This window comes from Ambystoma mexicanum, chromosome 5q (assembly GCF_040938575.1).
Source record: "Ambystoma mexicanum isolate Mex_15411 chromosome 5q, UKY_AmexF1_1, whole genome shotgun sequence".
Lineage (NCBI taxonomy): Eukaryota > Metazoa > Chordata > Amphibia > Caudata > Ambystomatidae > Ambystoma > Ambystoma mexicanum.
Genome location: NC_090933.1, coordinates 1268813354 through 1268827773, shown reverse-complemented (window position 1 = coordinate 1268827773; position 14420 = coordinate 1268813354). Strand labels below are relative to the sequence as shown.

At 46.2% G+C, this 14420-nt stretch overlaps 1 protein-coding gene across 4 annotated transcripts in view; it reads left to right on the top strand.

The window, feature by feature from the left end:
• Positions 1–14420, top strand: part of OPLAH (5-oxoprolinase, ATP-hydrolysing) — a 664980-nt gene that overhangs the window by 616241 nt on the left and 34319 nt on the right. For all 4 annotated transcript variants that reach the window (XM_069621803.1, XM_069621805.1, XM_069621802.1 and 1 more), the window contains one exon: positions 4124–4221. In XM_069621803.1, coding sequence (XP_069477904.1) covers positions 4124–4221 — 98 coding nt within the window. The remainder of the gene's footprint in view (positions 1–4123; positions 4222–14420) is intronic.

Here is a 14420-nt window from a genome sequence, read left to right as displayed (position 1 = left end):
TTTCAATTCTGCTATTTCCGTAACCAATTTAGTCAGAGATGCTGCCAATTCTTCAATTGTAAGAAGGATTAGTTCTAATGAACATTTATTTAGAATACGTTCCCATCTGGCCACAAAATCAATATTATCTTTGCAAAGTGTCGGTTTCAAATAAATTTGTAGACCTCTTGGAATTTTTTGTGATTTGTAATATTCAGTAAGGGTTGTAGCGTGTAGTTTCTGCGCTATTTCTCTCCTGATTAGTTTTTCCAGATTATTAATAATTCTATCTGGTTTAGCCTGTGTTACTGTTGGTTTGCCTGTACTTTTAATTAGTCCCAAAATTCGTATCGCTTCTTCTTCTGTAAAAGCTAAAGTTTTAGCATGTTTAGTAGTAAGTGCCTTTATTTTCGAAAATGACATCTTCTGGTTAAAAAACAAGTAGGCAGACTGTAGTTAGTAGGGTGCTAATCTCAAATTGATACCACACCAAATGAATGGGATTGTGTCATAGAACATATGCGAGAGAGACTGCACACCTTTGGGTAAGAGGTAATTTTGTTAATTTTACAAAATAATCGGAGCCAAAAACGCTCACACAACTTATCAATCTTAAAGGGTGCCAGGGAGAAAAAAATGGACTCTGGTATCAGAAAGTCACATATATCATTGAAACAAACAAAGTTCCTATTGTCAAATAGGAACTCCCGTCCCCTGCACACCAATTGGTATTGGAAATCAAAATTCCAAACAATATTTAAATAGCTTGAGTAATTCAAATCAGTTTTGTCTTTAGGTAACCAATTTTTGTTGCGACAATTGTTTTCAAAAATATTCAAGGATACATACAATCAAGAATGTTTTTAATCAAAAATCAAAATAGGAGTTCAATTCACTCAATAGTATCAGATTATATTAATCATGAGGTCTACGCGTTTACACTTGAGCTGTGCCATCCTCCTTTATCCTTGTCTACTTGTGGTTTCATGTGCCTGTTCCCGCCCTCTTGTCTTTATGATAGTTTATTCATTAAGTGATCTTTGTAAAGGCACCCATGCAGTTAGGTTTTCGCTTCAGAGCAGAGAAGTGAGATCAGATGGGTGCAAGTGGAGCAGGGAGAGGTAAGGGGTAAGAATTAAATACAAGAAAGAGCCTTATAATCTTAAAGGCTCATCGGAAGTGTCAGGAGCTCTTTTTGTGTGGAAGATGTGAGGGCAGAGTGTTCCATAGGGTGGAAGCTTGAACAGCAAACAGTCAACCTCCCGGTCGATGCATTGCTCATTTTGCAATGCATAGGATTGCTGAGAGGTGTTGCAGCTTGGTATTTCTTGACACATTTCCTGAAGTAGGAGAGTCCTTGTTTGTGCATGTTTTGTGGACAAGGCATTGAACTTTGAATTTGATTTGAGAAGGAACCAGTAGCCAATGAAGTTGGGCGAGCATAAGAAACTTATCAGCCTTGTGGCTTTCCATTTGAGCCAAGTCACACATGCCAGTGCGCCACCTAGTAACCTACCGCTGGAAGTTCACCTCCAGTTCAGAGGCACATCACCATGTCATTATGGGAATGCAAAATGGCCAAAATGCAAGCCTTTTGCTCCAGAATATTGTCTTTGTCTCACAGGCCAGTGCTACTTTATGGATAGCTTCATCAAGCCAAGACTGCCAGACAACTACATACCTGGTTTCACCATTATTAGGGATCGTCAATACAGCACAGTCTTGACAGCCTTTTGGTTAGAGCATTGGAGCATGTTTAGTAAACACAGTTAAAGCTTGGCTTAAAAAAACCCTTTCACCTAAAATGTTCACCTGAAAAATCCTTTCACCTAAAATGTCCACCTGAAAATAGCCTTTCACCATAACTTTGCTGGCTCTTAGGCGAGAAACTCAGTGAGCAGTAAAGTGGAATGGCATGTTGCTACAGGCCAACTTCAGCTGGAGGTTATAGGATTTGATGAGTTAATCGTGTGTAGTCTGAGTTTGTCATCCTAGAGAATGACAAGGATAAAAATATATTTGTAAGGAGAACTGAGTACACCGAATTAAGAAGTCCATTTGGGATGAGGATTTTTGAAGTGTCCATTTTAAAGGGCAGGTTTTCTGAAGTTCAAGCAATTATGTAAAACCTTGAGAGGGGTGGGGAAAGAGTCAAAGGACAGACTGAGGGTGTTGTGTATATCTTCAACAGTATGACTAGCCATCGCTGCCAGTTGGGTGCCAGTGGAGTTAGGAAGGATAGCTCAGGGGCAACACATTTGTCTTGGAAGCAAGACTTTACAGGTTCGAATCCCGATGCCGTGCTTAGAAACCACTTGCTGGTATTAAGCGCGTTATAAAAGAAAGAACAATTATTACATTTGGAATTTCAGGTAGAAGAAGCAGATGATAGCTGCACGTGACCTCATTTAGGCACTGTAAAGTAGTGAGAAAGTAAGGAGCCTTTAGGGACTTGTCCCGAAGCGCACAAGTAACAAACAAAGGCCAGACGTGACGCATTCCAATTGCTCTTTGCTAGGATTTTCGTAAGAACAAATTAAAGCAATTCTCATAGGGTCAAGAAGAGAAGTTTGGAAAACAAATGTTCTTTCCGTTTTTGTTAGGGCTTGGTCCTAATCCTTCTCAGTGATTTGGCGCAACAAAACCAAATGTCGAGGTTATGTGCTTGTTAACATCAAAAAAAAGAAGGAAGGGTGATGGAGGGACACACACATGCATGTCTGACCATTCTCGCTCTCCCCAGTCTCTCGGGTCTCCTTCTCAACAGCCACTGTGATTTCTCCATCTCCAATCTCCTGGCCCTCTTCCTCTTTACCCCCCCTCTCCCACATTCTCTCTGGATCTCAATCCCCTCATCAGGATTGTTACCTCCACGTAAATGGCTCTCCAACTGTACCAGCTTCTTCCCAGAAGTAAAGCACAGTCGTTCACAGGTCTCTTGGCCTTGCCTTCAGAGTGACAGAGTCAGTGGGCATAGGCTAGCTTCCATGGCTTCAAGCACCGGCTTACCAATGATAATCTATTTCTATCTCATCCCTGCTGGGTTGATTTTTAGGCTGCGGTCATTATAGCCACCTTCTATGGGCAATGCCTGATGTACTTAGAGGGTCTCTGTCTCAATGTACTTACAAATCTTTCCTTGCAGCCTAAGGTTCCCTGGGAGCCCTCTCGACTTGGGTTCTCAGTGAGCTTCCAGGTTCACAGCCTCAAGTGTTCTTTCTAGCTTTTGCTGTCTATCGGTGGCCAGAAGACCTTACCTTCTATCCCCCTCATAGCCTGACATAAAGAACACCTCATCGTATTGACAGAAAGGAAAAGGAATAAGGAAGGGAATTCAAATGGGCGTGGGAGGAGGGCCTTCCTGCAGCTGAGCCACACATGTACCCTGGGTTTCCATTTTGCTGCGGCAGAAAATTGCTTTAATCTCTGCACCATGGTATCGATTTCCCAATAAGTCTGCAAGAATGTGGATCAGGGCTAGGATCACAATTCCAATCATGGTGAGTAACTTCTAATAAATTGGTTAAAATATTACATCAAAAACACTGCAAACACGTTTTCTTAATCAATAATATAGGAAATGTAGAAATAGAATCAGAAAATATGTAGTGTATTAGAAATAATGAGTCGGGTTATGTAAGCAGAAAGGTAATGGCTGTGTTGATATGGGGGCGGCCATTAACCCCATTTGGCAATAGGGTTGAGATTTAAACATTGGTAAAAAAAGACTCTGTAGGGGTGAAAAGTGGGATTGCTATTTCAGGATTCATGGTATGTGGGGTATTATTTTAATGCGGAGTATTTAGAGGGTGTATATTTTCTATTGATTAATTCTCAATTTGTTTTAATTTCTAATTCCATTTAAATTGAAGAATTATGTAAAATTGTCTTGCGATTCACATATTATTAATGACACATTGTCAGCGCTCTACATATTTGATTTGAGTTCTGGCAGTGCTCTCATTTACTCTTTTGCTTGCCTATCACTCGCCTTTCCTTTTTTCTTCTGTTCACCTCCTAAATTTCTCTCTCATTTCTTTTAATATGCTCCTGCGGTTGCTCTCTCAGCATATCACTCTCCTTTACAGCGTGTGCTTTGTTACCTCTCTTTATAAGACCTTCTGATCCATGCGTTGTCTTGTAGGTGGAGAGCCGGGAGCTCCAGGTGTCAACCTTCTGATTCGCAATGATGGGCGGTCCATTAACCTGGGAGGAAAGACTTCTGTGCAGATCCTACCAGGGGTAAAAAGCAACCAGACAAGCAATGTTACCCTGCAAACCTTCAGCATTCATGTATAATACTACCTACAATCACTGTTGTTGTAGCCCCGATGTTCATATATCTTAAATGTGTGGGGGTATGCGTGAGAGAATGGTTGTCTTGGTCCAGACCTCTTGGTGTCTTATGACCGCTAGTGCATATGAACACCACTCGACCTGCTGATCATCTCACACCTAGTAGTTGCACACAAAGTATTTGAGATGAGTCGCTCGCCAGCTGCGCTGAGGGGTCAACTGGATTCCCTCATGCCTCACCTCTGCAACAGGGGTAACGGGCAGGTTACTAATCCTTCATTTTCTATCTCCTTAAGTGTTCTCCCTCTATAGGAAGTGTTTTCCCTTTGAAGGCCCATGAAAAGACCTTTCGCTGACTCACAGGTTCAGACAGAGTGCCATTGCCTTAAGTAGCTTTCCCTGGCAGGTGAAGAGGCCTAACATTTCTTGGTCTTACTCTTGGGGTCAGCTGGTCCTCCCTTCTCTTGTATAGTATCTCTTCACTAGAGCCAATGTCAGAAAGAAGCCACCAGCATAAAACATTTTTTCTACAGAGCTCTTGTTCTCTCTATGCTGGACTGCTGCAATAGTTTCTTCCTCAATCTGCCTCTCTCTTCCCTTCGCCCTCTTCAACTAATCCTGAAAAGGGCTGCGAGACCCTTGGACTCAAGCCCAGGGACTGCATCTCGCCAGCCCTAAAATTCCCTCCACTGGCTCCCAGTGGCCGCAAGGATCAAATTCAAGACATTTCCATCATCCATAAGGCTGTCTGGGGACTGGGACCGCTCTATATCCAGCTTTCTCTCCCTAAATACCTCCCTTCTAGAGTTCTTTGGTCCTCTAGCTCCAACTGTAGGCAGATCAAACGTTTCTCCAAGCACAGAGTGGGAGGTAGATCCCGCTCCTCGGCAGAAGCCTCCCTCTTGAATGGCCTCCCTACCCCCCTCAGACTTGAGCCAGATCTCCTTAACTTGCAGAAACATCTCGAGACTTTCCTTTTCTCCTCATCCTCACCCTCCCTGTCCATTGCTAATGTCCTGTCAGATGAGACTGGTGCCTGGTCCCCTATGAGTAGTACCAGGGCCAGCCCCCCTCCCTTTTTTTATCAGTCTCCCCCAAGCACTCTCCTTCCTGGCTAGCCTTTTTCTGGTCCACCTTGCTGTTCCCTCTCCCTCCTTTCCGCAGGCACTTGCCCTTGTGGCTCTCCTCAGCACTTGATCTGCCCTCTGTGCCCCCCTCCACGGGACTTAACTCCCTTCCCTCCCCCCCTTCCCAGCCTTTCCCCTACTTCCAACTCCCCATGCACTTCCTTTTCGCTGCACTTGCACAGTAAGAATGTCACAAGGCCTTTTACCGCCGTTACTTCTGTTTTTTCATATGTCACCTCCCTTTTCTGTCTTGTGGCGCCTGGAAACGCTTATGAATAGGCACCATACAGATGTCCAATAAATAAATAAAATACATCCCAATTCTATTACAGATAATAAACATACGATCTGGAAGATATGTCCTCTTGATTCAAGGTCGTGTCAACAATATTGCACCTGTGCTTTGTCTCTCAGCTACATGAGGTTGCATTTGAATACACATATTCAAGGTGTTCTTGTTGGGTAGAGATCAAAGCTTTGATGCCCTGCTTTGGTATATCCTCAGGTATATAAGGGCTGGGAATAGGCGGTCATGGGGAGGTAATGCTTTCATTGCAACCTGGTGATCTTCATTGCTCTGATGTATCTTGCACTTTCCACTATTTACATCCATCACTCCTGAACATTGCCCTGGCTTCTACTATCAACTCCGGTATGTATTGTAATCATAATAAGAATGTTTGACTGATCTTACTGACCAAAGAACATTATATTATAAAACCCCCTAATGACCATATACATTTTTTTAACTTTTATTTTCAAAGAGAGTTACATCAGAGCAGAGCCACAACAGAGACATTGCATCAGCATTTCAGATACAATTGTGATACACATTTGCACATTGACATACAACAGGTTAGGGTGATGTCGGAGGCGTAGTGTCACCGTCCAATAGCATATTACATAGTTAGAGTCGGAATGGGGTCCAAATGTCTTTAGGTTGACAGGTTGCGAAACGGTCAATACAAATTGTTCCTCACATTAATTCACCATCGAAAGGTCCTTAAGGAAGTCTTCCCTACTGGGTACACCAATGGACTTCCAGCACTGCAAAATAGAACGTTTTGCGATAACACATGCAATATTAAACAATCGCCTGGTGGTCTCTGCCCCCTTACCAATGTCCCCAAACCAGTATTTCAACAGAGAGGGGGATGCAGGGATTGTCGTGATTTCCTCAAGGATTTCTGTAACCTCTCCCCAAAATCTTGCCACTAGGGGGCATGCCCAGTACATATGGTATGCATTCGACTTTGGTGATTCACATTTTAGGCATTTTCCTGTGCAGCCGCCCATAAATTTAGCCAACTTAGCCGGGGTATAATAGAGTTGATTCAGTATTTTAAATTGAATCAGTCGCAGTCTCGATTTCATGGGTACAGTTCTAGTGAGCTGACAACATCAAAGCCACAGAGTTTCATTTAATTCAATGCCCAAGTCTCGTTCCCAGACCTCCTTAATGATGTTACATGAACTAGAATGTGACTGAAGCAGGGTATACAACATTGAGACCCCTTTCTTTTGTCCTCCAACTGTTGTCCTGGCTCTTATACATTCGTAGGCAGAGGGCTCCAGAGGGAACAATGGCCCTTTAGAAGCAAATGCAGCCTTCATTTGGTGGAATTGAAAACCTTTGAGCTGCCCATCTCCCACCGTTTCAACAAAGTCCCCCAGTTCAAAGTATGTACCCCACGGGAACATATACTCATTTTGAATTGTTTACTTGGGTCCCACGACATCTGAAGGGCCTTGTGAAACGTGGGCGTGATGTTGGGGAAGTTCCATAATGGAATTTCCGGATCATAAGGGGTTGTCAATCCGATCCTCTTATATATTTTGGACCACGCATGTGTAGTGGTGCTTACATGGTCAAATTCGCAAGAGTCTTTATGTTTAGGTCCAAAGATGACCGATCTTACATCGACGGGGGAAGCAGCATATTTCTCTAAAGGGATATGTGTGGCTGTGTCGTCGGGGTCAAACCAATGTTTAGCGAATTGTACCTGGGAAGTCAGGGGCTGAAATGCCACCCTTCGAGAATGGTTCTACCAATGTGACCCATTTCAGTCTGGCCGTCTTTCCACCCCACACAAAAGAGGTGGCGAGTGTTTGAAGCTTCGCAAAAAAGGTTTTTCCGGGACAAACTGGAATGTTACCAAAACAATACAGTAGTTTGGGGAGGACTACCATCTTAAGTAGGGCTATTCGGCCATATTTGTTTGTTTGTTTATTTTATTTGTATGGCGCTCCAAACCCGGAGGTAGAAGGGCGCTTAAGAATATGGTTAAAGTTGGCATACTTCGTACAGTTTTATAATATATACATATATATACAGTGGTTAATAATATGAAATGCGTACAATATACAATTTGCAGAATAAATACAGTGTCTAAGCCAGTATCCGCACGGGTCTAGAGTTAGTGGTGTTATTCTTTGTTTAGCAGCCATCTGATGACCTGCTTCCTAAAGATCTGGAAGGATTCGACAGTTTTGATGTTAAGCGGTAGGGAGTTCCAGAGTTGGGGGGCCAGCACTGTGAAGCTTACCCCTCCCGCTCTTTTTAGGTGGAACCTGGGCACTAGTAGGCAAAGAGTGTTGGAGGATCTGGTGAGTCTGGTGGCAGGTTTTAGGGTGAGTTTATTAGCTAGATAAGGTGGTGCTAGGTGATTGAGGGCTTTGTACGTGAGGCAGATGATTTTTAGATCAATTTTTTGGCGTATGGAAAGCCATTTGCAGGCTTTCCTAGTGGCAGAGATATGCTCTTGTCTGGGAATGTTGAGGGCTGCGCGTAAGGCGTTATTTTGTATTACCTGCAATTTATTGAGTACGGATTGATTAGCGCCTAGGTACAGGCTGTTACAGTAATCCAGTTTGGATTGTATTAGGGCCCTGGCAAGGGTGAGGCAGCTGTTGGGTGATAGGAAGGGTCTGCTGGCCCTAATGAGCTTGCCGGTATAGGCAGCGGCTGAGGCGATCATATTGGTGTGTTTGCTGAGGTTGGAGTTGGCATCTAGATAGAAACCCAGGGTTTTTACGCTTTTGGCTATGGGAATGGGATGACCATTGATGGTGATGTTATTATAGCAAGGGTCAAGTTTAGTTAGAGTGTTGGGGGAGCCGACAATTAGGAGCTCTGTTTTCTCATCATTCAGGCAGAGACCATGGGAGGCCATCCATGCCTGAATGATGGAGAATATTTTGTTGATCCGGGCGGAGTCTTCTTGGTAATTACCAGAGATAGTGAGGAGTATCTGGGTGTCATCTGCGTAGTTTGTGTAGGTGACACCCAGATGATCCAGTTGGTCAAATAGAGGCTTTGTAAATATGTTATACAAAGTGGGGTATACACAGGAACCTTGTGGGACCCCACATGTGATGGGGGTGGGGTCTGCTGCAGCTGTGGTGGAAAAGACTCGTATGGTTCTGTTAGCCAGGAAGGATTGTATCCATGTGATGGCAGGGGAGGAGAAGTGGGCTGCGGAAATAGGGAGCTTAGACCACAGGTGTAGTTTCGTGGTCAGATTCTGCAACAGTTCCCCATGATTCTCTGTGTATAGTGTGTGCTTGTCTCTGAATTCCACTATTCCCAGGTAGCGGACATGCACAGGGGACCATTTGAACCCGCTTATATCAGATAGAGCTCTGGTACTGGGGGTTAATGGGAACAATTCAGATTTTGAAACATTCATCTTATACCCAGAATATTTGGAGAATACATGGATGTCAGCTATAATAGGTTCTACATTTTGTTTCGGGTTACAGCTATATAACAGGGTGTCATGGCGTAGAGGGATATTGTCTGCGGGGGTCCTGTCATCCTGAGCCCTCTATGCGCATGGTTCTTCAGCACGAATTCCGCCATGGGTTCTATAGTAAGTGCAAACAAGATCAGAGAGAAGGGACATCCCTGTCGGGTACCCCTACCTAGTGTGAAGAGAGATGACATGGTGCTGTTAGTGAGAACTCTCGCTCCCGGGTTCGTATAAAGCAAATGAACACACTTAAGAAAATATTGGCCCAGACCAAACCCCCCCAGTACCAAGAATAGGTAGCACAAGGAGAGCGAATCGAAAGCCTTTTCGGCATCTAGCGCCGCAATGACCGCATTTGCCTTTAGGTCAATTTGCGCCATCACACCAAACAGCCGTCGCAGATTTAAAGCCGTGGACCAGGTAGGGATAAAGCCGGCTTGGTCGGGGTGGACCAAGATGGGCATGTACGGTAAAAAGTCTGGTCGCAAGGGTTTTGCCAAAATAGGGAATGGGGAGGATGCTAACAACGGACCCGTTAATGACAGGTCCGTTGTTAGCATCCTGGTCTGCTCGTGGGTGCCGGTATGCACGTCTGGCCAGACCAGACGTGCATACCGCCACCCGCGAGCAAACTCGTAATGTGGCGGCCCGGTATGAACGGTGCTGGTACCTTACCGGCACCATTCATACCGGGCCGCCAGTGTCGTAATGAGGCCCAGGGACTTCTAAAAAGTCATCAAATTTGTTTTTGATATCTTGCTCCCTGTTTATCATCGTCTCATGTGTCGCCTGGATGCTGGCAATGGGGCCCATGGTAACTCTTTGCTCTAAGCATACTAGCCAAGACCTTACTAGCTTTATTGCTTTCCCTGTATCTGCGGGCCCGGGCTGGGGTGGTCAAATACAGGATTTCTCAGTCCGCTAGTTTGTTGAACTCGTTCAATGTTACATAGATATCGGAAAGTGTCCCCTTACTGTGTGTAATGCTATATCCAATTTCAAGCATATCTAGCTTCGCAATACTCAGGTCCCTCCTGACAGTTTTCAGCAGCCCAGTGGACTTTGCCATAATGGCACCCCGCACCCACACCTTGAACGTCTCCCATAGGGTAGCGTGATTATTTACTGACCCCTCATTCAATTAAAGAAAATCATCTATTTCAATGTGGAGTGATTCACATACATCCCTAAGTATGGTGGGGGGCATCCTCCAGCGTTTGGCACGTGGTGCAGTGTCTCGCAGGGTGAGAGTGAGGGATATTGGCGAGTGGTCTGAGAGGGTGCAGGGATTAATTGTCATGATGCCCGCTCCCGGGGAGCCGGTTCAAGCCCTGCGTCCCCGAAAGCGGACATCCAGTCCCCAAGGAAGGACCCAGCAACCCCATATAGGGGCCCTTTGGACAGTGTCCTGGCACCTATGGCGCCAGGCTCATAAAAGATATCAGTCCTGCGCCATAGGCGCCAGGCTCATTATGGAAGTGCTTGGGTGCACTTACCTGATGCAGACCATGCTGCAGGATCCCGGCCTCCGTGAGGCCTGAAAGGAACTACTTTACCTGTGGGACTAATTTACCGTCCGGGCGTGGTCGGGGAAGGATACATACCTGATTGGAGGAAGGATACATACACGGAACTTCTTCCAAGGCTATTTAAACCCCACCCGAACAGCCACACGTGCTTCGCGTTGTTCTGCATCTAGCAGCTGGACGCTCACCATGTCTGCTCCTGCATCCTGACTTCTGCCACGCCTGCCAGCATCCTGGATCACCTGCAAAGGAAGAGAAGAAGAGAACAGAATAAGGAAAAGTCCTTACCTGCTAAACCCGCATCCCGGAGACATCTCGCCGACAATCCTGAAAAGGAAGACTTTTATTTAAAAGCTCATCGCGTCGATCGCTGCAACGCCGCATTCCACTCACCTTTACAGGGTGCTTCCATGTTCAGCAGCGATCATCCGGATTCGCAGTCACGCCCCAGCGCCTAGGGAGAAAAAGACCAGAGCAAAAGGTGAGAGAGAGAAGGGAATAAGGAAAGCTAATTCTCCATGTTAAGACTTACCTGTTGATTCATTCCCTCTTCATTTTGGGTCCGCGCCGCATCCTGGCATTTCCGGACCCCGGCCCCTAAGGGGAAAAAGAGACATCAGCATTAATCAGCGAATGAAAAGACATTACCAAAAAACGCTCATTAAAGACTTACCTGATTTCTACAAGGATTTCACCTCTCATCTCGGGTCAGTGCCTGTTCCCCGGCATTCCGTACCCCGGCCCCTATGGGGAAAAAGACACTAGCATTAGTACATTAATGCATGGACACAAGGGGAACCTCTTATCAAAAAACTTACCTGGAAGCCAAGCAAGTTTGGTTCTCACCAATCCGAAAATCCAGTGAAGTAACTGGATACCAACGCGCCCCTGCATCAGAAGCAGGATGGAGAGCTTGTCCTTCCAGACCCTAAGGTGAGACGCTACGAGGAATCACAGAAGGGTTTCGAGGAGGGTGAGAGGGGAAAGTGGGAGGCTGATTGCATTACCCCGCAGACAGTTAATCCCCTATTTCCGCCTACAGAAGGATACTTCTGCGAGCCAGACATGCCAGATTTGGGGGCCCGGTCCAGTCCGTCTTCCGAACCCTGCGCATCACCTTTGAAGAGGTCACAGCAGCGCGAACCAGGCCAGCGCCTCCGTGGGAGTCAGGTGAGCGTTACATTAATCTCGCAACTGGATGTTGCATCCAAGACGGATGAACTGATGAGCCAGTAGTATATACGCGACTCTGAGTCATGCACAGATGCGTAGTAAGTAAACCGCTTTTCTTGCGGGTGCAATTCACGCCTTATGTCAATTATGGATATTTGTTGCATTATGTGTCTTAGAGCAAGTGCAGCTTTTGTGGGCCCCGGGGAACAACAGAAGAGCGGTCCAAGGACACATCCCGGATTGTGTTGAAATCCCCCCCACACCTCTAGTGCATCATCAGATGTGACCAGCATGTCCAGTATTGTGCTGTAAAATTCTGGATCATCGATATATTCGGTACGTAAAATTTGAACTTTTAACATCCCCAACAAATCTTGGCATAGTGCCAAGGGTAACATTTCTCCGTGCCCCAACCCCACCTGTACCATCAACCCCAACATGATGATGAAACCCTCTCATTAACTTGTGGAACTTTCCGGAGGTGCGTGCGTGGCGTCCCAGGCCAGCGAAACCGAACGCGACTCATCGGGCTAACAACAAATATAGGTTGGTGCCACCCAGATACCCACATTCCTGATTACAAACATAAAAAGGATATTGTGTTACATTCAATCAGTCGTCAGGGTCTCCCATGTCTATGACTGGCTGCAAGAGATCATTTTGATCTGGACCTCTTCCTTGTGGCAGGAGTGGAATTGTGGCACCTATATAATTAATGGCCGCCGTGGAATGTTCAAAGAAATGTGCACGGCCTCCATACTGTATCCGTAATTACGCCGGAAATATCAGTGCATACGGGACCTGCCTCAATCGGAGTTGTTTCATGACTGGGTCATATGATCTCCTTTGCGCCTGCACCCCTGCAGCAAAGTCCGGTATATGGTTATCTTGTCCCCTTCATCGCGGAGGGGTCACCTCTCCCTCGCCAGACAGAGAGCCGTATCTCTATCTCTGTAATTTAGTAATTTTTTACGACAATGGTGCGGGGGGGGCTCCTGATTTGGGCACCGGGGCCAGTGTACGATGGGCTCTCTCCACCAAAAAGTGTTCCAAAAAGGCGTCATCACCAAACAAGGTCTTCAACAGTGCCTCCATGTGGGACTCCATGGGTCCTTTACAGAAGGATTCCGCTACTCCAACTATACGGATATTATTGCGGCGAGACCTGGATTCCAAGTCATCACATTTGCCACGTAGTTTAGACATTTCGCCCTTCAAGAGTGTAATATCACGAGTATTTTGGCCAATTGAGTCCTCGTTGGTGCTGATCCTACTCTCCGCCTCCGTTACCCTTGCGCTCTCTTTATCAACGCAGGGCTTGAGCGTACCGATGGTAGCGACAATGTCGTCCAGTTTCACGTTGAACTGACATGAAACCGTTCTGTTCAGTAGTTAGGAGTTGGTCGTATCTGGTGTTTTCGGTTTATGTCCTGGGGGGGTCAGCCACAGGCTGGTTTTCTTCTTGGCGCTGGCTCCTCTTGGCATCGCCTAGAGAGAAGTTATAGGAAGTTGGCGGCTGTCCGAGTGGTCGATATTGTTTGGCAAACACAGTAGGGCCTGGCAGTCCCAGGCGGCGGGCACCCCCTCGGAGCGGGAGTCAGTGCGAGATCCCTATATAACTTCACATGGAACGAAAGGATCTATGTGCTGGGGTACACCAAAGGAGTTTTAGTGTATGTATCCACTCCCTCCACAGGGTCAGTATCTGCACATATTCAGTTAGTGATATTAGGTTAATGTTTGCCAATCCGCATACAAAATCGGGGGCTGCAGTGCTTTCACGTGTCAAAGTAACTTCTCGTGCAGGTCCATACACAGTACTCACATTTCCATGGTTTTTGCTGATTGCCCTGTTCTTCATGCAGTCCATAGTATATAGGGGCTGACAGTCACTCAGAATGGACTGTGCCCTGCCAGGTATCACAGCACCACTTATTTCTCGCGGGAAAGCAACTCTGCTCGACTTAGGCGCTGATGCCTGTCACCCAGGTAATGGCCGTCCCCCTGCAGTGTATCTTAGAGGGGTGTTCTTGGTTCACAGCAGGCCTGGGTTGCTTAAGTTGTGTGGAGCTTATACCTTGGGTGATGCCTAAGGTGCCTCATTAAAGTAAACAATAGTATAGTGGCAATCGGAGGGGAGGCACTTAAATAATGCTGGCAACGGTTGGCACCAAAAAAGACTGCAAGGGGCCAAGGCCAAACATACGGTGCACCACCACCCAATGAACCCCCCCCTGGCTCCAACTCACCACATCCACTTGTCCAACTCCTTCAGATCAAAACCGCACTGTCAGCAGACACGTGTGAGGCCAGGGCCATGAGGTAGCAACCACAGGTCAGCATGCGGTGCATGTCATACTTTTCAGAGAGGGGTTGCCAGCTCACTGCCTAAGAGGCTCCAGGTGATCTTGTTCGGCTTCCGAGAGGTGCCAGGCTAGTCGTGTCTGGCCCACACCCGGATTAGGTTTCACAGCGCAAAGTTTAGGGGGTCTTGGGTGAATGGCACTAGTTCATCAGCCTGCGCATGTCTCCAAGACCGTGAGATATTAGAATAGCTGAATAGGTTG